Source organism: Scyliorhinus canicula, chromosome 17, assembly GCF_902713615.1.
Source record: "Scyliorhinus canicula chromosome 17, sScyCan1.1, whole genome shotgun sequence".
In the NCBI taxonomy this organism is placed as follows: Eukaryota; Metazoa; Chordata; class Chondrichthyes; order Carcharhiniformes; family Scyliorhinidae; genus Scyliorhinus; species Scyliorhinus canicula.
Genome location: NC_052162.1, coordinates 117,616,870 through 117,644,116, shown reverse-complemented (window position 1 = coordinate 117,644,116; position 27,247 = coordinate 117,616,870). Strand labels below are relative to the sequence as shown.

At 45.5% G+C, this 27,247-nt stretch overlaps 2 protein-coding genes across 3 annotated transcripts; one reads left to right on the top strand and one right to left on the bottom strand.

Annotated features, from left to right (window-relative positions):
- Window positions 1–91: 91 nt before the first annotated feature.
- Window positions 92–11,737, top strand: LOC119951353 (gastrula zinc finger protein XlCGF26.1-like). Its single transcript, XM_038774488.1, has 4 exons — window positions 92–1,092; window positions 3,761–3,763; window positions 7,510–9,622; window positions 10,720–11,737. The coding sequence occupies exons 1-3, from the start codon at window positions 292–294 to the stop codon at window positions 8,383–8,385; spliced, it is 1,680 nt and encodes a 559-aa protein (XP_038630416.1). The 5' UTR covers window positions 92–291; the 3' UTR covers window positions 8,386–9,622; window positions 10,720–11,737.
- A 1,172-nt stretch (window positions 11,738–12,909) lies between these two features.
- LOC119951363 (zinc finger protein 239-like) lies at window positions 12,910–25,052 on the bottom strand. Of its 2 annotated transcripts, none has more exons than XR_005457596.1 (2): window positions 24,923–25,052; window positions 12,910–13,923 (listed from the first exon to the last, which is right to left on the bottom strand). XR_005457596.1 is itself a non-coding variant. In XM_038774505.1 (2 exons), the coding sequence occupies exon 2, from the start codon at window positions 23,866–23,868 to the stop codon at window positions 22,840–22,842; it is 1,029 nt and encodes a 342-aa protein (XP_038630433.1). In that variant the 5' UTR covers window positions 23,869–24,198; window positions 24,923–25,016; the 3' UTR covers window positions 22,032–22,839. The 2 variants fall into 2 exon arrangements, 1 of the variants encoding a protein (XP_038630433.1); XM_038774505.1 differs by lacking the exon at window positions 12,910–13,923 and adding an exon at window positions 22,032–24,198 and having other exon boundaries at window positions 24,923–25,016.
- Between the last annotated feature and the right edge of the window lie 2,195 nt (window positions 25,053–27,247).

Below are 27,247 nucleotides of genomic sequence, written 5' to 3'. Positions count from 1 at the left end.
TTTCTATCCTGTTCTGACAGTGATGTCTTTTGTAAATTGTTTTTCCAGGATATTAGAAGAAGAGGAATTACAGACAGAAATCTGTCTTGATCTGACAGAATCACTTGATTCCTTGGGACACACAAGCAGGTGAGAGTGTTCCAGAGCACTGACTGTGGAAAGAGCTTCAACCAGTTACACAGCCTGAAAAAAACATTGTACCTTCCACAGCGGGGAGGGACTGTACACGTGTTCTGTGTGTGGGTAAGGTTTCAATTGTCCAACCTGGAGTGACAGAAGGAGACGCAAAACATGGAAAAACCGTGGAAATGTGGGGATTGTGGGAAGAGATTCAGTGTCCGATCTAAGCTGGAGTGTCATCAACGCGTTCACACTGGGGAGAGGCCGTTCAGCTGCTTTGTGTGTGGGAAGGAATTTGGTCAGTTATATGGCCTGAAAACACACCAGCGAATTCACACTGGGGAGAAACCGTTCACCTGCTCTCAGTGTGGGAAGGGATTCGGTGATTCCTCCAACCTGCAGACACACCAGCGAGTTCACACTGGGAAGAGGCCATTCACCTGCTCTGTGTGTGAGAAGCGATTCACTCAGTTATCCAACCTGCAGATACACCAGCGAGTTCACACTGGGGAGAAGCCGTTCACTTGCTCTCAGTGTGGGAAGGGATTCCCTGTGTTATCCAGCCTGAAGAAACACCAGCGAGTTCACACTGGGGAGAAACCGTTCACCTGCTCTCAGTGTGGGAAGGGATTCAGTGTTTCCTCCAATCTGCGGACACACCAGCGAGTTCACACTGGGGAAAGGCCGTTCACCTGCTCTCAGTGTGGGAAGGGATTCACTGTGTTATCCAGCCTGAAGAAACACCAGCGTGTTCACACTGGGAGAAAGCCGTTCACCTGCTCTCAGTGTGGGAAGGGATTCAGTGAATCAATCAAACTGCAGAGACACCAGCGGGCTCACACTGGGGAGAAGCCATTCATCTGCTCCACGTGTGGAAAAGGATTCAGTTACTCATCCAACCTGCAGAGACACCAGCAAGTTCACTTTTGGAAGAGGCCGTTCACCTGCTCTGTGTGTGGGAAGGAATTCTCTGTTTCCTGGCGCTTACTCAGACACGAACAACTTCACAAGTGATTCCAGGGGTTGGATTGTGTTGCTGTTACCGTTTCTGCTTCAGTTACATCCAGGACGGCATTTTGCTCATTCTGACAGTTGGTGTTGGAGGGAATTAAAGTTGAGTCCTGGAGATTGTGGTGAACTTTAAGGAAAGGTCTTTGTTTCACATGTATGTGGAGATACAAAGGCTTGGGCCTGAATGCTGCAGAGTCTGTGCCTCTCCCCCATTGTACATTGTACTGTCCGATGTCGCATTGATATGTTACTTGTTTTTACTGACTACAGATAGTTGGACATATGTAAAACTTAATATTAACATTGATTTGTTTTATTGAATACTGGATGGTTCGTATAATCACATTAGCTACAGAAATTGTTATAAACAGACCTGATAATTGCATCTCCGGACAATTTCTGGCCCCTATTTAGCATTTCAAAGGGTTGTTCTAACTGTGATGTGGTGTTAACAGCCTCCCATCTATGTTCATCCGGAGATAACCATCTTTATGGATGTCTGAGCAGTCTGTCTGTCTCCGTGCAGTTTCCCTGATTGTTTTGCTCATTCAAATGGGTTTTTCAGACTTTTGCCATTGTGGGTGTAGATGGCCTGTGTTGATTGCTGCCTGCCAGGATGTCTGAATTAACCCGTCCCTATTTTCTAGTGAGGTATGACTTGCCTTTGTGCGTTTGTACATTTATCCCGCGATTAAACGGAGATGTGAATGGACATGTGAATAAATATATATATAGAAAAACATGGGCCCCGATATTTTCCCACAACAGGCCCCCCTGGATGAAAAATAGACCCAAGATCGCCATGAACCGATATCTGTTGTGGTGCACCCCACTTGTGAAATAAACTATACCTTGTGGATATCGTTGCCTATCCTCATGGAAGCTCTCCTTCCTCGATCATAGTTGAGGACACGGTGCTGGATCCTTAAGGTGGCCTGGCCTCCAGATCACGGAAAGTGTCCTAAACCACTCGCTGTGAGCAACAGCCATTAACCTTTTCCCTTCCCGCTGTCATGTGTGAGTACCTTTAAGAAATGGATGTTTATCAAATAGCTGTAGCCAATGGAGCTCACCCATAGTGATGGTACCTGAACCAGACGGTACCCAACGGTTGTGTGTGGACTATAGAAATGTTAATGTGGTTAGAAGAACGGACTCTTATCCTATCCCATGTTTGGAGGATTGCAATGAGAAAGTGGGACAATCAGCTTTTATTTCCAAACTGGATTTACTTAAAGGTTACTGGCAGGTACCTTTATCCGAAAGGATGAAGGAGACTCCAGATGGTATATACCAAATCAAAGTTATGCCATTTAGCATGAAAAACGCCCCAGCCACATTTCAACGGTTAACTAACAAAGTCATTTATGATTACTCAATTGTGCGGTATACAGCGATGATCTGGTAATTTTCAGCCTGACATGCAAAGAACATTTGTAGCATCTGATGGAGTTACTCCATCACCTTCAGGAGGCAGATTTGGTGGTAAACCTAGCCAAAAGTGAATTTGGAAAAGCCGAAGTCACTTTCCTGGGCCATACAATCGGACAGGGCCCAATGATCCCATGGGATGTGAAAACAAAAGTTATTGGGGAGTTTCCAATACCCTCGACAAGAAGGGAAATAATGCGGTTTCTTGGCATGAGTGGATTCTACCGGAAATTTGTGCAAAATCTTCGCAGTGCGGTTGCTCCACTGATGGACTTGCTAAAGAAGCGTAGCAAATTTAAATGAACAGCGGAGTTTCAACAGGCATTTGACTGCCTGAAAGCTGTGATAACCAATGCTCCTGTGTTGGAGAATTACAAGGGGCTCTGTGATCAGATTGAACTAATTTATCTGACTTTAAAGAGAAATGCCGAGGCATAGAGAAATCGATGGATTGTGCAGAGACCTTCTTGTCCAGAGAGACTGTCAATCAAGAAGGATTCCAGTTGGAGGAAGAACTGAAATGGACTATTTTATTATTAAATGTTTGTGTGTTTTGTTAAAAAAAAAACGTATATTCATTGTCCATATTTCTAAAAGGAAAGTGAAAAGGTGAAAAATGAAACCATGTTGAAGTTGATGGTTTAGTTTTTTTTCTTGGGGGAGGTGTCATGTGCGAGTAAGAAATGGGTGTTTCTCGAATAGCTGTATTAGGTGTACCTTTATGAAATGGGTGTTTGTCAGAAAGCTGCAGTGATGTCAGAGTGTGGGTGGAGCTGGGCTGTCTGACTTACACTTTGTTTTTGAGCAGGCAGCTACAGTATATTTTAGTTTCGTTTTGAGATGTTCAATCTCTCCTCGTACGTCAACCGTTTCATCCCTGGAATCAATCTGGTGAGCGTCCTCTGAACTGCCTCCAATGCCACCACATCCTCCAGATTACTCCAGATGTGGTCTTACCAACACCCAATACAATTGCAACAATACATCTCTACTTTTATTCTCAGGTCCTTTTGCAATAAATGCTAAAATTCCATTTGCCTTTTTATTGAATGTTGTACCAGCATACTGACTTTCTGCGGTTCACGAACAAAGGCACCCAGATCCCTCTGCCCAGAAGCATTTTGAATCTGCTTTTGATTCCAATAATTTGCCTTTTGATCTTTTTGGCCAAAATGAATAATCTCTTACTTATGTTCAGAATGTCCAATTCACCCAGCATGTCTTTCAGGACTTGTGGGAGGAAAGTGGAGCGCCCGGAGGAAACCCACACAGACACGGGGAGAATGTGCAGTCTGCGCACAGACAGAGACAAGCGGGAACCGAACCCACGGCACTGATGCTGTGAAGCAACAGTGCTAACCACTGTGCGACCATGCATTGTCCTCCGAAGGGCTCACGTTTACTTTAGATAATCTCTTGCTCTTTATTTACCTTTTGAAGCTTTTGGTATCAGGTGTTTATATTTTCTGCTAGTTTCCTTTTGTAGTTCATCTTAGCTCTTTTGATTTTATTTTTAGTGCCTTTTGTTGAACATTCAAGTTCTCTCAATCCTCCAGCTTACCAGTAGCTTTTGCAGTATGGTATGCCACAGCTTTTTACCTTTATGTCCTCTTTGACTTCCTTTTTTAGCCATGGGACGTTTTCTCCCTTTTACAATTTGTCTTACTCTCAGGAATATACAACATGCTTTAATTGAAAGCCAATAATTATCTTTATTAGTGTCACAAGTAGGCTTACATTGACACTGCAATGAAGTACTGTGAAAACCCCCAGTCGTCACACTCCAGTGCCTGTTTGGTTACACTGAGGGAGAATTCAGAATGTCCAGTTCACCTAAAACACATGTCTTTCGAGACTTGTGGCATGCATCCGGAGCACCCGGAGGAAACCCACGCAGACACGGGGAGAACGTACAGACTCCACACAGACTGTGACCCAAGCCGGGAATCGAATCCGGGTCTCTGGTGCTGTGGAGCAGCAGTGATAACCACTGTGCTACCGTGTCGCCCATAGGTCTGCAATATTTCCCTGAACATTCGTCATTGTTCATCCACTGTCTTACCCTCAGTTATTTGTGCCCAGTTTCCTTGGGCCACTCTTTCCTCAGGCCTGTGTAATTACCTCTGCCCAATGCTGTCACTCTAGTATCACACTCTGTCTTCCCTCGCTTAATCTGAATTTGAAATTCTAGCATGCTATGATCACTCCTTCCAAGAGGATCCTTCATGACAAAGCTGTTTATCAATATTTCTTTGTTACATAATGCTAAATCTAAAATACCCCCTTCGGTTGGCTCCATATCAGATTGCTCTATGAAAGCTCCCTCATGGCTACCCTTGCCAATTTGATTAATCCAGTCAATATGCATGTTAAAACACCCATGGTTATTATGTATTATGACGTATTCCTCGGGGGCCTGTAAATCACTCCGACCAAGGAGTTCTACCCCATATTTTTTATTTCCACCTGTATTGGCTCTACATTTTAGCCCTTAGTGCCAATACAATTTCTTTTTGATGTAATCTTTAACCAATGAAGCAACTCCACCAACAGTTCCATTCTGTCTATCATTTCAGAATACTGAGTACCTGGGACATTCAACTCTCAATCCCAGTCCTCCTGCAACCATGTTTCAGTAATCCCCACCAAATCGCATCCCCACCAAATAATATCTCCACCAAATAATATCCTCACCAAATCATATCCCCACCAAATCGCATCCCCACCAAATCGTATCCCCACCAAATCGCATCCCCACCAAATCGCATCCCCACCAAATCACACCCATTTGTCTCTCTTTGTGCTGTCAGCTCATTGACCTTGTTCCCAATACTGCGTGCATTAAGGTACAAGGTTTGGAAATATGTCCTCCTGATTTGTCTTCGACCTGCAGGATTATGTTGTGCTGTCTGCTTTCCAGACATTCTGTCCTCCTTTATTGATCTCTGATAACACTCATCCCCTTCCCAACTTTCACTCTCACAGTCATGTCCTCATCTTACATTTTATTTGTTTACATTTCCTTTCACCTCTGTCATTGTTAGACTGGCCCTACTTGTTCATGCTATTAACCACTACCTTCCCCTCGCCTGCTGTCCTGCTATTTTGGTTGCCACCTCTCTGCTATATTCGTTTAAACCCTCCCGAGTGGCACTAGCAAATCTCCCTGTAAGAATATTGGTGCCCCTCCAGTTTGGATGCATCCGTCCTTTTTGAACAGATCCCACCTGCCCTGGAAGAGTTCCCAATGATCTGAAAATCTGCCGCCCTCCCTCCTGCACCAGCTCTTTAGCCACATGTTCAGCTGTACTATTTTCCTCTTTCTTGCCTCACTACCACGTCATTATCACTATTGAAATCTTTAACATCCGAGTAAGACTTTTAGACTGAAAGAAGCATAACAGTTAACAACACAGTTGGCCTGTTCCCCCCTTTTGCCCATTTTACCCAATTTTTTTAATGGCCTATAGATGACTGGCCACGATTCTGGAGCATGAAATAGGTTTGCCCCTTGGTGGTGCTTTACCTCTTTCATCTTTACCATTCTTTACCATTCTTTCATCCTGGGGTGATAGGTAGTTTAAACTCTGGTATCACTATCCCTTAGTCCAGGCTGTTTCAGTTTGCAGGAGTTACAACAGTTCTTAAACAGACATATAACTTACAAATACTTCTGCTTTAACTAATGATACAATCAATTTTTGATTTGGGTTGTTCGCCACTGTAGATAGAGTCCTTACATATACAATTCTAACTTATCTAAACTTATGGTCAAATCCTTCTTGGTTGTCCCTGACAAGCCCCAGTACAAATACTGCCAACTTTAATTGTGTTCATAATCATAACCGTTTATTGTCACAAGTATGAAGTTACTGTGAAAAGCCTCTAGTCGGCATATTCCAGCGCCTGTTCGGGTAAGCTGGTATGGGAATTGAACCTGTGCTGCTGGCCTTGTTCTACATCAAAATAAGCTGTCTAGCCCACTGAGCTAAACCAGCCTCGGTTCCCAGTTTCCAACACGTGTTACAGTAGGCAAGGTTGCCTGCAGCAGAGCCTTTTACCTTTTAACTTTTTCTCTCTTTCACGTCCGCGACATGTAGGCTGTCCGCGACAAAACCTTTTACCCTTTTTAACTGTGGAGTTACTTTCAGGACCTGTGTTTTCAAAAACCCTGCTCTCTTTGTTTTAATCTGCAAGCGAAAATGTTTCAAAGATGTACCCAGGTCCTGGAGTACAGAGTCTTACTGATCGCAGTATCTGGGCCAGCGGATCATGATCAACCACAAACCCCTGTATCTTGAACGACTGAAACAATCCTATAAATTAGTCCAGTGATAGAGACACATTTCCGTTAGGCTGGCAGCCTGCATGAAGATTTTCTGGTCTGTGTCAAGGACAGGAAGCCGTGAGCATGGATCTGTTAATCATCCTGAATCAGACCTTCAGGGGAATTGGGAGAGTGAATATTAGATACAGCAGAGTGAGAATGGAGGGAGAGTGTGTGGGATGGAGATTTACAGCTTTTGGGGAATGAGAGAGGAAAGAATGTTCCAAAGAAACGAGAATTGTCTGTTCTGAATTTCTATCCTGTACTGACAGTGATAACTTTTGTAAACTCCTTTTACAGAATGTTAAAAGAGGAAGAATTACAGACAGAAATCTCAAACGTAACCTCTCGATCTGACAGAGTAACCAGATTCCTTGGGACCTGAATATCATCAGCCTTTGAATCTAGAAGGAGAAATGTTTGCCCTATCCGTCTGCTTCAAAGGATTTTAACCATCAGTGTGACTGGAAAAGCACCGAGACACACACAACCGAGTGAGAGAGTGTTCCAGAGCACTGACAGTGGAAAGAGCTATAACCAGTTACACAGCCTGAAAAAACATCGCTCCATTCACAGCGAGGAAAAACATACATGTGTTCTGTGTGTGGTCAAGGCTTCAGTTGTCCAATCTGCAGAGACACAAGCTGACCGAAAACATGGGTAAACCGTGGAAATGTGGGGAATGTGGGAACGGATTCCGAGCCCCATCAGAGCTGGAAGTTCATCGACGGATTCACACTGGGGAGAGGCCGTTCACCTGCTCTCAGTGTGGAAAGGGATTCACTCAATTGTCCACCCTGCAGACACACCAGCGAGTTCACACTGGGGAGAAGCCGTTCAGCTGCTCTCAGTGTGGGAAGGGATTCAGTGATTTCTCCAACATGCAGAAACATCAGCGAGTTCACTCTGGGGAGAAACCATTCACCTGCTCTCAGTGTGGGAAGGAATTCACTGAATTATCCCACTTGCAGAAACATCAGCGAGTTCACACTGGGGAGAAGCCGTTCACCTGCTCTCAGTGTGGGAAAGGATTCACTCAGTCATCTGACCTTCGGAGACATCAGCGAGTTCACACTGGGGAGAAACCGTTCGCCTGCTCTCAGTGTGGGAAGGAATTCGCTCAGTTAACCAACCTGCAGACACACCAGCGAGTTCACACTGGGGAGAGGCCATTCAACTGCTCTCAGTGTGGGAAAGGATTCGCTCAGACATCTGACCTGCGGAGACATCAACGAGTTCACACCGGGGAGAGGCCATTCACCTGCTCTCAGTGTGGGAAGGGTTTCACTCAGTCATCTGATCTGCAGAGACATCAGCGAGTTCACACCGGGGAGAGGCCGTTCACCTGCTTTCACTGTGGGAAAGGATTCAGTCGTTTACCCAACCTGCAGAGACACCAGAGAGTTCACATTGTGGAGAAACCGTTCACTTCTCAACGTGGGAATGGAGTTTGTGTTTCATCACACCTGCTGAGACACCAACAAGTTCACAAGTGATTACAGGGGTTGGATTCTGCTGTTATTGTTTCTGCTCTCAATTACATCCAGGACTGCATTTTGTTCATTCTGTTAGTTGGTCAATGGGGAGGGTCTGAGGGTTTCTTTCTGCTGGACTGGCCTATTTCATGACTATTTCAGTGGACTTCGAGATTCACAATGATCGCAGAATGAAAGTTGGAAGATATTTCATTCATATTTCTGTTTGGAATCCCCAATGCCTGCCACGTTGCCATGGAGATGGGTGATGGTGATTACATGGTTCTTTTGTTTCATTCATCTGGGTGTTTTTCACAGCAGAAAACCATCAGGGTATGAGGGGCAGGTTGTCTGAGGTGGCCTCGGAAACTACATTAAGTGGTCTGATGGGAGGTGGACAATAGCTAATATTTATGGAATTATTACAGAATTACAAGTGGGACAGTTCGCTCAGTTGGCTGGATGGCTCGATCGTGGTGCGGAGCAACGCCAAAAGCGTGCCTTCAACTCCCGTATCAGCTGAGGTTATTCAGGAAGGCCTCACCTTCTCAACATTGCCCCTGACCTGAGATGTGATGACCCTCATGTTAAATCTCCACCACTCAGTTCTCCGTCTCTCTCAAACGGGAGAGGTGCTTATGGTCTTCTGGGAACTTTGGGGACTTTGATTTCAGATTTATACATCAACTATAGATTCCATTAAGGAACAAAAATCCAACAGGAAAAGTGATGCATCCGTGGCTACCAAGAAAATTTAAAGATTCCATTTGATCAAAGGAAGAAGCTCAAAGTGGCCAAAATAGTAATAAATCTGAGGATTGGGAACTTTGTTTTAGAATTCAGCAAAGGAGGACCAAGAAACTGATAAGAGAAAATAGAATATGAGAGCAAGCTGGGGAGAACTGGAAAAGCCCCTATGGGAATGTGAAAAGGAAAAGATTAGCAAAGACCAATGTGGGTCCATTGCTGACAGAGACAGGAGAGTTTATAATGGGGAATAAGGAAATGGCAGGGAAACTAAACAATGTGTGTCTGTCTTCACAGAGGAAGATACAGAAAATGTCCCAAAAACACTGGAGAACCAAGGGACCAGTGAGCACGAGGAACTGAGATTAGTATTAGTGCAAATGTTGTACTGGAGAAATTTATGTGGTTCAAAGTTAATAAATCCCCAAAAACTGATGCTCTACATCCCAGAGTGTTGAAAGAGGCGGCTGTAAGATAGTGGATACATTGTGGTCATCTTTCAAAATTCCAGGTATGAGTCCAGTAAACCTTCTCTGAACTGCTTCCAACACATTGACATCATTCCTTAAATGAGAGCAATACTGTACACAGTGCTCCAGATGTGGTCTCACCAATGTCCTGTATAACTGAAGCATAACCTCCCTACTTTTGTATTCAATTCCCCTCACAATAAACAATAATATTCTATTAGCTTTCCTAATTACTTGCTGTACCTGTATACTCACCTTTTGTGATTCATGCCCTTGGACACCCAGATCCCTCTGAATCTCAGAGCTCTGCAATCTCTCACCATTTAGATAATAAGCTTTTTTTATTCTTTCTACCAAAATGAAGAATTTCACATTTTCCCTCATTATATTCCATTTAGCAGATCTTTTCCCACTCACTTAACCTATTGTCATGAGACTGTCACTTTCAGAAATGGTAGTCTGCTAAACTTACTGCAGTGATGTCAGAGTGTGGGTGGAGCTGAGCTCTGGCTCAGCTTTTTAGTTTCACTTTGAGAAAAGCTTTGGTGTGTCTGTGTTTTTTGGTTGTGTTTCAGTGTTGGAGCTGAAGCCAGCCAGAGAAGGTGTAATGTTCTCTCTGCCATGTAAAGTCTATCTCTTGATCATTTGGTGAATCCAGAGTTATAACTGTTCTCAGTAGTAAATCTAAACCAGATGTGCTTCTGTTAAAGGTTTTTAAAAATGTTTTATGGATGTTAAAAGGAAAGTAAGGATTACTTATTGTTGTATTCTTTGGGGGTTGTATTTGAATTGATGGTTGCTAAGATGTTCATTTTATGTTTTAAAAAGGTTAACTTGAGTTCATAGAATAAACATTGTTTTGCTGACAAAAACTTTTCGATTTCTGCTGTACCACACCTGTAGAGTGGGCCATGTGCTCCCCATACCACAATCTAGTAAAAGTTGTGGGTTAGGTGTACTCCATGATACACTTTGTGGTTCTCTAAACCCTGGCCCATAACACTATCTATATCACTTTAGTCTCCTTATGTCCCCTTCACAATTTACTTTCCTTCCTATCTGAGTAAAGAAATGTCTCCTCAGAGACCGGCCCCAAGTGGCTTCTCCCTTATTTTGAAATTGTGTCCCCTGATTCTAGACTCCCCAACCAGGGCAAACATCTCATCTGCATCTGTTGCCAATTATTTTTGGCTCTCCTCAACAGACACAGAATACAAAGCAGCTGATAAATGTGAAGAACAGATGATGAATGTTGCAGCATCGATAGCAACCTGTCTCACCATCAAGTGAAGAATTCTGCAGTCAGAGCCAGGCAACTACATATCACTGAATTGTTGAAGCTTTTCTTGTGTAATCTTGGAGGCCGCCCCGGTCTTTAGAAATCAAGGAGTGGATAAATTTGTGCTTGTGACTGTGACGTGAGAGACTAAAATGGACTATACTCACTACACTCGCATGTATGTTTGACTGTTGTAACATGTAAAATGATATTACAGAGTATAAGTTGCATGTAATCATAAGAAATGTTCAAAATTTAAAATGTTTTTAGAAAACGAAAGCCATCTGCGGACATAGCTGGTTCATTTTTTTTAAGGGGGAGGTGTGACGATTGGAAGATTTTAGAAAATTCCATTTTCATTGTATTGGGCAATTTAAGGGTTAAAAGCGTGGGGTTAGAGTGTGATTCACTGCAGTGGTCCTGTTTTTATTTGAAAGAAGAATCCTGTTTAGCAGGGCGTGGGTGTTTTTAGAAGCCAGAAGGTGAAATTGACAAAGGAATGTGTTTCAATCTGGGCTAATGGACTGATCAGAGATTGTACGGAATGTTCCAAAGCAATCTTCAAGGAGTGGTTTGACTGGGAAAGTACTTGTGGACTGAATGTTCTTTGCAGCCGGCAGAGATCATTTGTTTTCCAGCTTGGGGAGATGAGGTCATTGCTGGGTGGAACCAAGGAAGGCAGAAAGACATTTTAAAAATCTTTAGAGAGCAGTTTTTGGAGAAAGATTTGGAGAGAGGAGTTGAATTCTGGGTCCACAATTCTTCCACAGTGAGATAGATTGAGAGCTGTATCTTTCTTTTCCTATTATTTAATGGGAAATTGAGTAGTGATGTTTAAATGGCTAATTGTAAGCTGTTGTTTTTGGGTCTGAAGTTAAAATGTTTAATATTGTAGCAATAGTAAAGTTTTATTTTAAAAATAACCAAGCTCTATTTCTTTATGCGATCACTCCTGGAGCGAATCATTCTTTCCGCACAGTCTGACAAATAAACTGAAACATTGGGGGTTTGGTCGAGTATCCCAGCCTCTGTTGGGGTCTGGTCTGGAATCGGAATAGTGACCGATGTAACAATTGGTTGGAGGCCCATTTCCCAGTCAGTCCTCCAGCACCTTCCTGTCTCTATTAGTGCGACGCCCATGGCAGTTTCCCAACTGGGGCCCAGGCCCTGTTATTCTCAGCGAGATTCAGCCTCAGCTCCGTCTCCTGGCTGTCACTGAGACGAGCAATAGAGACAGAAAGGTGCAGAGGAGCAAGTGGGAAGTTAAAACTTGTGGCTCCAAATCAACACTTCAACATTTGTCAGTGAAATATGTTATTTATACTGGGTTTTTAGTTATTAGATTTAGGCACTGGAGGCAAAAGGTAGAGGGTTTTAAAGTGTTACTTTTCCTTTCTAGCTAGTGTCAGTCAGGGCTCAGTGGGCAGCACTATCACCTATGAGTCAGAAGGTTAAGGCCAAGTCAGGGAACTGTGGACAAAAACCAGTTCCAACATTCCTGGTCCCAGCACTGAGGGAGTGCTGCACTGTCAGAACAGCCTTCTTTCAAATAAGATGTTAAACTGAGGCCCTGTCTGCCCCTCTCAGGTGGGTGTAAAAGTTCCCACAGCCGCTATTTTGAAGAAGTGCAGGGGAGTTATCCCCGGTGTCCTGGTCAATATTTATCCCTCAATCAACATCACTCAAAACAGATCATCTGCTCATTATCACATTGCTGTGTGTGGGATCTTGCTGTGTGTAAGTTGGCTGCTGCGCTTCATTCATAATAGTGACTACACTTCAAAAGTACTTCATTGGCTGTAAAGTATGTTGGGCCTGTTGCTTTTTTAAATAATGATGCTCTTTAGAGTCGCCAGGTATCAAATGATACCACCACAAGGTTTTATCAGATATCGATCAAAGGACCACATAACCAGTTAGTCAGTTCAAGTTCAAAGATGGTTTCTTTAAACACAAGGATGACTTCGACATGCAACACAAAAACACGACAAGTTAAACTACACCTAACAACTACAATAACGTATACTTAACTTCAGTGCAACCGGCTCTATGCAGATGAACAAGGCCTTTGTCCAGATCTCGCATGGCTGGGTGGAAGAAGTGGCTCTGTTTCTGCTGGGCTCATCCATCTGGTAGCAATCGTTGGTCTTGAACTTGTCTGCCTGGTCATTATGCTGCACTTGGGTTGGCATAGGCTGGATCCAAGAGAGACCGAGGACATGGCTGCGTCTCTTCTTAACCCTCTGGGATTTCGTGCTCTTTGGGGCGATTATTGACCCAATAATTCGACAGGCTTCGATCACTGCCTTCGATTTTGGCCCATAAAGGGGCGGGTGCCTTGATGGCTGGGCGTGTCCTTAGTGGTCATTGACCCTGGCTGTTTGGGCTCCCTGGGTAAAGGGAGTGGCCGATTAATCTGTATCAATTACCTGAGTACAGTTCTTTCGTTCTGGGGAAATGGGCCATTAGAATGCAAACGAGCGGGGGTTTCAATCGCGTCTAGCTATCTGGGTTGCAAATACACACACAAGCTCTGAGTCTGTCTGAGTCCTGGGGTGGCCATAATTCCCATGGTACTTTGCAGGTGGTCATCTGAGATGATACAGGACCTCCTCTGGTGTGAAAGGTGCTATAGAAATGCAAGTTTTTTAATTGAAGATTTCTGTTTTCTGATCTTTTATCCGGAACATAATTGATTTCAGACACCCACAAATTACCATTTAATAAATTCACTTTGGTTCAGACAAGACTTTAATCAATTAAGTCAAAATCAGAATTCTCTGGATTTAAAAGTTTATTAAATGAAATGATTTACTGAACAACTTTAAGACATTGACTTTTCCAACTTCATGTGGGTGACCAGTCTGTAGCAGCGTAACCCTCTCTGGCTCCTTCTTTGACAGTAATTCTTGTGGAATTCAGCCTCGGGAGTCTGGCTCCTTCTTTGACAGTAATTTCCTTGGAACTCGGCCTCGGGAATCTTCAGTACTTGGCCAACAAGGAAGACCTTCGCAACCTCTACTTTTATCCCAAAGTAACCATTACCTCACGTCAGAGTTGGGCCTGTTGTAACATGACAATTGGTCAATTTGGTCACTGGATTAATTTAATTGGATTCCAATTACTGACACCACCTTCCCTCATTATCTTAGTCAGGAATACAATAGAACTGTTTTATACTATCCCTTTATCTGATTCTATACAATCCCTTTTTCATACAGTTTCAAATGTTGAGGCTAATCTGAACTTGAAGGTCTCTCTTGCCAGTACATTTATCTTCATTTCATATTTTTTACATACACAGCAATTAAGCGTTTACATTTTTACAGCAAAAAGAAAATCAGGCTTTCACTATAACTACTGATTCATGGTGGATTCATTAGTTGCAATTCGATTAAGGCTCACTAGGTATTACTGCTACTGCTGGTAGCTAATTAATACAGTAATCTAATTCATACATTTGGTTAATACAAGATACACTGGTTTAAAAAAACAGTTTGTGGAAAGCAATAGCTTTCTTCTTTTCTAATCTTTTTAAAAAATAAATTTAAAGTACCCAATTAATTTTTCCCAATTAAGTGGCAATTTTAGCACGTCCAATACACCTGGGCTGCACATTTTTGGGTTGTGGGGGCGAAACCCACACCAACACAGGGAGAATGTGCAACTCCACACAGACAGTGACCCAGAGCCGGGATTGAACTAGGGACCTCGGTGCCGTGAGGCAGCAGTGCTAACTACTGCGCCGCCGTGCTGCCCTCTTTTTCTAATCTTGATCAGGTTGAATAATAAGCTTATTCTTGAGTCAGACTTGGATAGAATATGATAGGCTGCTATTTATCAGAATACTTTCTTTGAATAAACGATTTCTGCTAGCTCTGCAGTTTCGAAACATTTGGGTTTGTACAATCTTAATTTTTAAAAGAACAATTCAGCCATTACAAAATTCTCTATTATTGTTTAGCGAATTATAACTTAATCAAAATTCATTGTTGAATAATCAACTGTTTTGTGACTAGCTTCTGACATGAAATCAATATGTGATTAACGAAGAAATGTTCCATAATCTGTGCTAGAAGCTAGATGTAAGGAGTTTAAAATGACTTCCTTGACCTTGTTAATTATAGCCATGAATGTGGTGTAAAAGTGATGGAATTATAAAATTTATGGATTTCCCAGTCCTACCTAGAGTTTTGTACATTACAATAATGACTACACTTAGCACCACATTCATTAGGCTTCACCCGATGTCTGTGTATTTACATTGTGTATTTATTGTATGTCCTATGTTTTTCATCTATGGAACGATCTGCCTGCACTGTACGCAGAACAATACTTTTCACTGTATCTCAGTACGCGTAACAATATATTTAAATCTAAAATCTAAAACTTTTGGAGGCTCTGTGATGTTATAGAAAAGGATTTTTTTTTTTATATTTTCCTCAAACTTGGGATATCTTACAGTTGGACCCCTCATCAAAAAGATTGACAAAGATTGAGCTTTAATTTTGAGTAATATTTTCATTCTCTCTGAAATTCTCAATGAAAATCTAAACACACTATATCCTGAATAATTTGTTTTTAAAACACAGACAAGTTGTGATCAGGAGAGCATTACCTGAAAAGACTGCAAGAAACAGATTCAACTCTTTCTTTCAAAAGGGAATTGGGCAGATCTTTGAAAAGAAAAGAAAATTTCTGGACAATGGGATTAATTGGTTGGCTCTTTCACAGATCTGGCATTAGCACAACGGGCCGAATGGTCTCCCTCTGTGCGACCTGAGCCTCGTGTGCTGTTAACGTAAGTGGTATTCGTGGTAAAGGGACCTGGGTATAAATGGACCCAGGCGGCCTGTCAATAAGTCACTGAAGGCTAACATGCAGGTGCAGCAAGTTATTAAGAAGGCTAATGGGATGTTGGCCTTTATCACAAGAGGATTTGAGTACAGGAGTAGTGAAGACATGCTTCAATAGTATAGATGTGATGTGGAGATGCCAGCATTGGACTGGGGTGAGCACAGTAAAAAGTCTTACAACACTAGGTTAAAGTCCAACAGGTTTGTTTCAAACACTAGCTTTCCGAGCACAGCTCATTGGAAGGAGCAGTGCTCGGAAAGCTCGTGTTTGAAACAAACCTGTTGGACTTTAACCTAGTGTTGTAAGACTTTTTATTGTGCATAATAGTATAGAACCTTGGTTAGACCACAGCTGGAGTACGGTGTGCAGTTTTACTCCCCTTACCTTAGGAAAGGTATTATTGCCACAGAGGGAGGGTAATGAAGGTTCACCAGACTTGCTCTGAGCAAGATCGGACTGTCATGTGAAGAGAGATTGGGGAACCTAGGCCTCGTTTCTCCAGAATTTTGAAGAATGAGAGAGGATTTCATTGAAATTTACAAAATCCATAAAGGAACAGACAGGGTAGGTGCAGGTGAGATGTTTCCCCTGGTTGGAGAGTCTGGAACCAGGGGACACAATTTCAAAATAAGGAAGAAGCCACTTAGGACGGGTCTCGGAGGAGACATTTCTTTGCTCAGAGGGTTGTGAATCTTTGGAATTCTCTACCCCAGAGGGCTGTGGGAGCTCAGTCATTGCGTGTGTTTAAAGCTGAGACTGACAGGTTTCTAAATACCAATAACACAAAGGGATATGGGGATAGTGTGGGGAAAAGGCATTGAAGTGGATGATCAGCCATGATCGTATTGAATGGTGGAGCAGGCTCGATGGGCTGAATGGCCAACTCCTGCTCCTATGTTCCAATGATACAAAGATAGTAAAGTAAATTTTGAAGCGGACAGAAGGAGACTACAAAGGGATATAGATAGGTTAAGTGAGTGGGAAAAGATCTGCAAAATGGAGGATAATGTGGGATAATGTGAAATTCTCCATTTTGGCAGGTAAAATAAAAAGCTTATTATCTAAATGGTGAGAGATTGCAGAGCTCTGAGATTCAGAGCGATCTGGGTATCCAAGAGCATGAATCACAAAAGGCGAGGATACAGGTACAGCAAGTAATTAGGAAAGCTAATAGAATGTTATTGTTTATTGTGAGGGGAATTGAATACAAAAGTAGGGAGGTTATGCTTCAGTTATACAGGACATTGGTGAGACCACATCTGGAGCACTGTGTACAGTATTGCTCTCATTTAAGGAATGATGTCAATGTGTTGGAAGCAGTTCAGAGAAGGTTTACTGGACTCATACTTGGAATTGGAGGCTGGTCTTATGAGGAATGATTGGACAGGCTGGGCTTGTGTCCGATGGAGTTTAGGTGACTTGATTGAACCGTATAAGATCCTGAGGGGCCTTGACAGGGTGGATGTGGAAAGGATGTTTCCTCTTGTGGGATAATTTAGAAATTGGAGATATGTTAAAAGTAATCACTTGTCCACTAAAGGCAGAGGAGAACTCATTTCTCTCAGAGGGTTGGGAGTATTTGGAACTCTTCCTCAAAGGACAGTGGAAGCAGAATCTGTGACTATTTTGACGGCAGAGCAGGATAGAATCTTGATAAGCAAAGGGGTGAAAGGTTATCGGGGGTCAGCAGGAATGTGGACTTGAGGTTACAGTCAGATCAGCTGTGAACTTATTGAATGGTGAAGCAGGCTCGAGGGGCCGAGTGGCTTACTCATGCTTCTAATTCATATGTTATCACTGTGGTGATATGCATCACTGTAAATACACAAGGGGTTAATGTAAACACATGTAGACTAGATAGACACCAGAGGGAGCACCAGAGACATGACCAATCAGAATTCAAGACACACACACAGGTGACACTACCACAGGAGGCATTAGACCAACCCATATAAAAGGACACAGCACACATGATCTTCCTCTTTCCAATGGAAGCACTCAGTGAGTACACAGGGTTTTTTTTTTTTATAAATGCTTTTATTCAGTTTTCGTATTTTATATTGAACAAATTACAAATTGTTAGGAGAGAGAAAAAAAAAAAAAACAAACAAAAACAAACACGCAAAAATTAACATACATATTTACAGGTAAGCATCTTCGTAGTAGTAACTGCGCCCCCCCCCCCCCCCCCCCCCCTCAACATGTTTATTTAGCTTGGTTTTGGGCCTTAGCTAGCCATCGAACCCCCGTAACGAACCTGTAGCCCCCCCCCCCCCTCCCGCTACCTTCCCCCGACTATTCTTCCTCTTGTACATTGGCCACAAATAGGTCCCGGAACAGTTGCATGAATGGCTCCCACGTTCTGTGGAAGCCGTCGTCCGACCCTCGGATGGCAAATTTGATTTTCTCCATTTGGAGAGATTCCGAGAGGTCGGACAGCCAGTCCGCAGCTCTGGGCGGTGCTGCTGACCGCCAGCCAAACAGGATTCTACGGCGGGCGATCAGGGAGGCAAAGGCAAGGGCATCCGCCCTCCTCCCCAGGAATAGATCTGGCTGTTCTGAAACCCCGAAGACCGCCACTATCGGGCATGGCTCCACCCTCACTCCCACCACTTTGGACATTACCTCGAAGAAGGCTGTCCAGTACTCCACGAGTCTGGGGCAGGACCAGAACATGTGGGCGTGGTTGGCCGGGCCTCTTTGGCACCGTTCACATCTGTCTTCCACCTCCGGGAAGAACCTACTCATACGGGTTCTTGTTAAGTGGGCTCTATGTACCACTTTTAGTTGCGTCAGGCTGAGCCTTGCGCACGTGGAGGTGGAGTTGACCCTATGCAGTGCTTCGCTCCAGAGTCCCCACCCGATCTCCATCCCCAGGTCGTCCTCCCATTTCCTCCTTGTTGCGTCCAGTACGGTGTCGTCCCTATCTACCAGTCGGTCATACATGTCACTACAGTTCCCTTTCTCTAGGATACTTGCGTCCAGTAGGTCTTCCAGTAGTGTCTGTCGTGGCGGTTGTGGGTACGTCCTTGTCTCCTTTCGTAGGAAGTTTTTGAGCTGCAGGTACCGTAGCTCGTTCCCCCCAGCTAGCTGAAATTTCTCTGTCAGTTCGTCCAGTGTTGCGATCCTGTCGTCCGTGTATAGGTCCCTGACTGTCAGTGTCCCCCCGTCCTGCCTCCACCTTTTGAAGGTGGCGTCGGTCAGTGCTGGTTTGAACCTATGGTTGTTGCAGATGGGAGCCCTGTTCGACATTTTGGTCAGGCCAAGTTGCTGCCGCAGTTGGTTCCAGGATTGGAGGGTGGCTGTCACCACTGGGCTGCTGGAGTGTTTTTTGGGTGGGGATGGGAGTGCTGCCGTGGCGAGGGCCCGGAGGGAGGTTCCCATGCAGGAGGCCTCCTCCGCACGCACCCACTCAGCTTCTGGCTCCTGGATCCATCCCCTTACTCGCTCGGCTGTTGCTGCCCAGTGGTAGAATTGTAGATTCGGGAGGGCTAACCCTCCCCTGGTTTTTGTTTTTTGTAAGACCTTCTTTGGGATCCTAGCATTTTTACCCCCCCATACGAACGCCATGATGAGTTTGTCCAGCGCTTTGAAAAAGGCCTTGGGGATGTAGATCGGAATGGATCTAAACAGGAAGAGGAACCTGGGCAGTACGTTCATTTTGATCGTCTGAACTCTCCCCGCGAGGGAGAGCGGGAGTGTGTTCCATCTTTGCAGGTCCTTTTTAACTTCCTCCGTCAGGCTGGTGAGGTTCCATTTGTGGATCCCTTTCCAGTCATGGGCTATTTGGATCCCCAGGTAGCGGAATTTATGTTGGGCTTGTTTGAACGGCAGCCCCTTTAGTGCTGCCCCCCCCCCCCCCCTGCGGGTGTAATGGGAAGATCTCACTTTTGCTCATGTTGAGTTTGTAGCCCGAGAAGGCTCCAAACTCTTTCAGGAGCGCGATGATTCCGTCCATGCTGCTTTGTGGGTCCGAGATATAGAGGAGCAGATCATCCGCATAGAGTGAGACTCTGTGCTCTCTACCTCCCCTTCGGATCCCCCTCCAATTTTTTGCTGCCCTGAGCGCGATTGCTAGCGGTTCGATTGCTAGTGCGAACAGCAGCGGGGACAGTGGGCATCCTTGTCTGGTGCCCCTGTGCAGCTGGAAGTATTGGGAGTTGGTATTGTTGGTCTGTACACTCGCCATGGGAGCGTTGTACAGGAGCTTTACCCAAGCTGTGAACCCTGTTCCAAGCCCGAACCGCTCCAGTACCTCTATGAGGTATAGAGTACACAGGGTTGATTGAACACATCAAACTCACCACGTGGATTGTAGCAGTCTGGTTAGATAGTCTGAGTAGCTATAGCAGGATTAACAGGAGAGTCGAATCCAAGTAGGAGAATTGTTAACAGTTTAATAAATATGTTGAAGCTATCTCCAAGTCTGAATCTTCCTTTGTCAGAGTGCACATCAAGGAAGCAGCTTATGCTATGTCAAGAGCATAACAAAAGAATCACATCCTTTATAATGGATTGTAGCATGGGACTTCCGGTGATGGCGGGCGGGCGGGAGGCAGCCAGGAATAGGAATTTTGGAGTTTTAACACCCGGTCGCAGGAGCAACAGAGGCTGAAAAGGATGTGCGAAGGCACAGGGAAGAGAAATGGCCAAATTTGGGAGAAAAACGGCCGTGAAAAAGGGGTTAACGGAAGTTCGCCGGTGAGTGCAAAAGTCAGCACAGGAACTGTAAGGAAAGCGGAGGCTGGAGCACCAGGGGAGGCCGCATTGCTCACAGCAGAAGAAATGACCACGGTGATGGCTGTGAAACTTGAAAAACAGTTCACAAAGCACATGGAAGCGATAAAGAAGGAGATGGGGCGGTATTAAAAGTGCTGGTGGAGGGCGGGATTGCCCCGGTGAGGGCAGCGGTATCAAGCGCAGCGGCGGAAGTGGGGGAGCAAGGTGAGGCGCTGAAGGAAGTAGAAGAGGCATTATCGCAGCACAGTGATCAACTCACCTCGATGGGGAAGGAGCTGCGGAGGGTGATAGAGACCAACAAGGGTCTGTGAGCCAAAATGGAAGATGTGGAAAACAGATCCAGAATATTGGGGGGGGGGCTGTATATGTCAATTTTTTCCTTTTCTTTATTTTCCAACCTTGGAAAGGTTGTTTTATTTTATGCTTATATTGTCAGGTGGGCCATTGTTTGGGGTGGTGGGAGAAGGGGATTGTTGTTGTTGATAAGGGGATGGACATATGTTACCTTTTGTTGGTGGGGTGTAAATTGTGAAGAAAATGTGAAAATGGTGAATAAAAATATTTTCAAAAAAAAAATAGTTGTAGCATTTTTACCTCCTACTGATGTCAGGTTAATGGGTCTGTGGTTCCCGTTTTCTCACTCTCCTTAAATATTGGGGTTACATTTACCACCTTCCAATCTGCAGGAATCATTCCAGAATCTATAGAATTTTGAAAGATGATCACCAATGTATCCACTATCTCTACAGCCGCCTCTTTCAACGCTCTGGGATGTCGAGCAGCAGCTTCTGGGGATTTATTAACTTTCAACCACATTAATTTCTCCAGTGCTACCTTTTCACTAATACTAATCTCTTTCAGTTCCTCGTGATCACTAGTCCCTTGGTTCTCTAGAGTTTTTGGGGCAATTTATGTATCTTCCTCCATGAAGACAGATTCACATTGTTTAGTTTCTCTACCATTTCCTTATTCCCCATTATAAACTCTCCTGTCTCTGTATGGAATGGACCCACATTGGTCTTTGCTAATCTTTTCCTTTTCACATTCTGATAGGAGCTTTTCCAGTTGGTTTTAATGTTTGCTCTCATGTTCTATTTTCTCTTTATCAGTTTCTTGGTCCTTCTTTGCTGAATTCTAAATCAAGTTCCCAATTCACAGGCTTACTACTATTTTGGCCACTTTGAGTCTCTTCCATGGATCTAATGGAATCTTTTAACTTTTTTTGTTAGTCACGTTGCATCACTTTTCCTGTTGGAGTTTTATTCCTAAAAGGAATCACTATGTCTTGTATATGTGTGAAATGAACGTTGCCAAAGTCCCAGAGGTCTATAGTCTGCTCCCCCTTTGACAGAGGGGAGAGCTTTTTTTTTTTTAATTTAGATTACCCAATTATTTATTTATTTTTTTTTCTATTAAGGGGCAATTTAGCGTGGCCAATCCACCTACTCTGCACATCTTTGGGTTGTGGGGGCGAAACCCACGCAGACACGGGGAGAACGTGCAAACTCCACACGGACAGTGACCCAGAGCCGGGATCGAACCTGGGACCTCAGCGCCGTGAGGCGGTTGTGCTAACCACGAGGCCACCGTGCTGCCCAGACAGAGGGGAGAGCTGACTGGTGATGATTCAACCTGAGGGTCACCACACATCAGATGAGGGGCAATGTTGAGAAGGCTGGGCCTTCATGAATATGCACAGCTGGTGTGGGAGTTGAAGCCGCACTGTTCATGTCGCTCTGCATCAGAAACAGACCATACCGCCAACGGAGCTAACTGATCCCCGTGTAAATATGTAATTATTTCTAAAGGAGCTGGTTTGGCACACTGGGCTAAATAGCTGGCTTTTAAAGCAGACCAAGGCAGGCCAGCAGCACGGTTCAAAGATTAGCTATTGCCTGTCTCCCATCAGTTTCCCAAACTATCACAGGTAACTTGGCCTTCATACCTTGACAGTTTCTTTCTGTGAGAAACACCCAGGTAAATTGAGCAAAGGAACCATGTAACCATGAGGACCCATCTCCATGGCAACAAAGTATGCTTTGGGGGATTAAAAAGAAAAATGGCGACCAAATATCTTCAAAAATCCAAACACCTTTTCACTCTGTGATCATTGTGCAATTTGAAGCCAGGTATTCGCAACAAAGCTCAAAGAGCATCAGCCCACTGGAGACAAAGACAAGAGAGCGACAAGTCCAGCAGAAAGAAACCCCCGCCCGTCTCCATTGACCAACTGTCAAGAATGAACAAAATGCCATTCGCGATAAAACTGAGAGCAGAAACAATAACAGCAAAATAGAACCACTGAAATTAATTATGAACTTGTTGGTGTCTCATCATGTGCGATGAATCATGGAATTCCTTCCCACATTGGGTAACAATTGTTCACATGCTCTCAATGTGAACTCTCTGGTGTGTCTGCAGGTTGGAGAATTGAGTAAATCCTTTCCCACACTGAGAGCAGGAGAACGGCCGCTCCCCAGTGTGAATTCGCTGGTGTGTCTGCAGGTTAGATAATTGAGTGAATCCCTTCCCACACTGAGAGCAGGTGAATGGCCTCTCCCCAGTGTGAACTCGCTGGTGTGACTGCAAGGTGGATGAATCACTGAATCCCTTCCCACATTGAGGACAGACGAATGGCCACTCCCCGGTGTGAATACGCTGGTGTCTCAATAGATGGGATGAATCAATAAATCCCTTCCCACACTGGGAGCAGGTGAATGGCCTCTCGCCAGTGTGAACGCGCTGGTGTGTTTGCAGGGTGGATATTTGAGTAAATCCTTTCCCACACTGAGAGCAGGAGAATGGTCTCTCCCCAGTGTGAACGCGCTGATGTGTTTGCAGGTTGGATAATTGAGTAAATCCTTTCCCACACTGAGAGCAGGAGAATGGCCTCTCCCCAGTGTGAATTCGCTGGTGTGTCAATAGGTGGGATGAATCACTGAATCCCTTCCCACACTGAGAGCAGGTGAATGGCCTCTCCCCGGTATGAATTCGCCCATGTACTTGCAGGTGGGATAATTGAGAGAATCCCTTCCCACACTGAGAGCAAGTAAAAGGCTTTTCCCCAGTGTGAATTCGCTGATGTTTCTGCAGAGTGCATGAATGTCTGAATCCTTTCCCACACTGAGTGCAGGTGAACGGCTTCTCCCCAGTGTGAACTCGCTGGTGCTTCTGCAGGGTGGATGAAAAACTGAATCCCTTCCCACATTGAGGGCAGGTGAAAGGCTTCTCCCCAGTGTGAACTCGCTGGTGTGTATGCAGGCTGGATAGCTCAGTGAATCCCTTCCCACACTGAGAGCAGGTGAATGGCCGCTCCCCAGTGTGACTGCGTCGATGAGTTTCCAGTTCTGATGGGAAGCTGTATCTCTTCCCACAGTCACCACATATCCACGGTTTGAATGGTTTCTCCATGTTTTGGGTCCCCTGGTTTCTCTCCACATCGGATAATCAGTTGAAGCCTTGTCCACATACAAGGTATGGTCTTTCCCGCTGTGAATGGTGCAACTTTTTTTCAGGCTGTCTCACTGGTTCAACCTCTTTCTACAGTCAGTGCTCTGGAAAACTCTCACCCACATATGTATCTTTGCTTTTTCAGTGTTTTGATGCAGACAGAACAGGCAGACATTTCTCCTTCCAGAGTCAAATGCCGATAATGTTCATCTCCCAAGGAGTCAAGTGGCTCTGTCAGATCTCGACGTGATGTTTGAGATTTCTGCCTGTAATTCCTTCTCTTCTAATATCCTGTAAAATGTTTCAAGACTCAATATAACAAATGCACTTTATTACAAAACCAACAATAATCATAGTAATTACAGTGCAGGAGGCCATTCGGCCAATCGAGTCTGCACCGCCCTTGAAAAGAGCACCCTACTTAAGCCCACACCTCCATCATATCCCCGTGAACCAACCTAGCCTTTATGGACACCAAGGGCAATTTAGCATTGCCAATCCACCTAACCTGCACATCTTTGGACTGTTGGAGGAAACCAGGGCACCCGGAGGAAGCCCATGGCGACACGGGTAGAATGTGCAGACTCCGCATAGACAGTAATCCAAGCCGGTAATCGAACCTAGGACATCAGAGTGGCGAAGAAACCGTGCTAACTACCGTACTACCGTGCCTCCCAATATATCTAATCTGTGCCATGTAACAACACCAGATATATCTCAGTGTGATATTAATTTACTGCCCCCTTAAATGTCAGCCATCTCCTGGGGAAAGCAGCTCTTTAAATGTGAACATTAGGAAAGAGAGCATCCTTTTAGCCAGACAAATAAATGTGTCAAGCTGAGGGAGCAAAGGATGTCAATGTCTTTAAGAGAGAGAGAGACCTGGGCCAAGCTTTCCAGAGCCTGCACCCTCCCTGGATTCACTTCCTTTCCCTTCAGTTGCTGCAAGTCACTAATTGAAGGTCAGAACGAGAAAATAAATGGAAAGGGGGAGAAAAGAAAGTGTTTTACTCACAGATGTTGGAGACAGGAGGAAGTTTCACCTCCAACTTCCGCTTTGTGTGACGTCAGTGAAAACAAGCTTGAATCAGCCAATAGGACTCACTCTGTTCGGCGGTGACGTTTCTAGGTTCCGCCCCCTCTCCACAGCTCCTCGAGACGAGGTTTCCAGGCAACCGGCTGACAGCTCCGGCCAGAGCGAGAAGCCGCTCGGCGATCTCTCACTGTGGTCCGGGACTGCGCATGTCCAAGGGAGAGGGTAATTTCCGTAATTGCGGGGGCGGGGCTACCACTGACTTTCCTTCTGAGCTGTTCACCAATGGGCAGACTTGTCCGGCTGGAAGGACTCTGGTCCTCCAGCCAATCAGAGCGCGGGCTTTGTGTTGTCGAACAATGAGCTTCACACAGAATGAAACCTCCTCTTGTCTCCAACCTCTGTCAGTCAAACACTTTGGGCGAGATTCTCCCATGGGGGCGGGATTCTCCGAAAACCGGAGTGTTTCGCTCTGGCTTCAGAGGCTGCTCCCCGCCCCTATTCTCCCACACCCAGGGGGCTAGGAGCGGCACCGCGTCATTTCCACACGCTGGGCCTTGGCGCTGCGCGGTTGCCGTCCTCCCCGCGGCCGCCCCGCAAGAAATGTCGGATGGATTTGGCGGGGCGGCGGAGGAAAGGAGGTCCTCCCTCAGAGAGGCCGGCCTGCCGATCGGTGGGCACCGAACGTGGGCCAGACCCCTTTTGAGGGCCCCCCCGGTGCAGGATCCCCCCTCCCCCCCACACAGGCCGCCCCCCCCCCCCCCCCCAGTGTACCCACGCTGTTCCCACCGGCAGCGACCAGGTGTGGATGGCGCCAGCGGGAACCTGTCGTGTTGGGCAGGCCGCTCAGCCCATTCGGGCCAGAGAATCGCCGCTCGCCCGTTACTAACGGCGAACGCCGATTCTCCAAGCTGCCAGCCGTGAATCCCGCCGTGCCGGTTTGCGGGGGATGGGAGAATAGCCTGCGGGTGCTGGGACGGCGTGGCGGGACTCGCTCGGCGCCCCAGCGATTCTCCCCCCCCCGGTGTGAGGGGGAGAATTCCGCCCATTATTTTCTCCCACTTTCAGTTGTTTCAGTCTGGTGTTGATATCTGGTATAGATTAGATATATTATTGATGGTTCAGTAATAAAGTACATTTATTATTATTTCCAGTTGTGTAATATTGTACTGTAGCTATGTTATATATTTCCAGTCATCTCTTTCCTCAGAGGGTTGTTAGTCTCTGGATTTCTCTTCCACAGGGACCGTGGAGGGCTAGAGGGGCATTGAATATTTTCACGGATAAATTGGACAGATTGTTTTAAATCTGTTTTTATACAATAAACACAATGGAGTGACAAAAACTGGTGGAAATTGGGTACAGGGCAGAATAAGAGATATTGCCAGCATAAATACAACAAGGTATTGCAGAATTATTTCAGAACAGGATATTTGAAGGGCTTAGGCTCGCCAGGTGAAATGCCAGAGCAATTGAACAGTTAACATGTTAACATAGTGGACGCGATTCTACGAAGACGAACAAATTCCCCGAGCCAGTGCGTTTAGCTGCACGTTGCCCGCCACTCGCAGTGCTGAGAAGCACATGGCTATTCAACGCGCCTCACGTTGTATAAGGGACATGAACGGGGAATGCGCGGCCAATGCTGCACATAGCCCCATTTTGTACAGTGGAGAGTTCCGCTGATCAGAACGCCCCACTGTCATGAGAGATCGGGAGGCCATTTTTAAAAACCCGACGTACCTGGTGATGGAAGAAAGAAAAATCCACGTGGAGGCCCGACCGGGCCTACTTCAAGATCCGACCCCAGGAGCGCCCAAGGAGGGAACAGACCACGGGACCCAGCCCAACCTGCCTCAGGAAGCCCCTGCCCATGACCCAGGACCGCAGAAACGGCGGAGATCGCGCATGAGGAATCGAACGCGCTGCAAGTTATTCACGTGCCCGCAGAACTCCGGGACCCATCTGGATCGCAAACTCACCCCCCTAGTAACCCCTCTACCTCAACCAGCGCACGGGACCCTGCCAGACGTGACCCCAGATACGTAAACAGCGCCCTGGTCCCCGCCAGCGCCCTGGACCCCGTCAGCGCCCTGGACCCCGCCAGACGCATCCACCTACCTTCCACAAGGGCTGACATCTCCCATCGGATCCCAGGATCATCCAGCAGCAGTCGCCGACCGAGGAAGTGAGGGAAACACGGCAGTCCACAGGTTAGACTGAAGGAACGTGGTTTCGAGACCCCTCTCCCCAGCATACTCCTGGCAAACGTCCAAGCGATTGAAAACAAGCTGGATGAACTTAACG

Coding starts and splice junctions, on each gene's coding strand:
- LOC119951363 (XM_038774505.1), bottom strand. CDS start 23,868: ATGGAGAAACCATTCAAACCGTGGATATGTGGTGACTGTGGGAAGAGA.
- LOC119951353 (XM_038774488.1), top strand. CDS start 292: ATGGAAAAACCGTGGAAATGTGGGGATTGTGGGAAGAGATTCAGTGTC.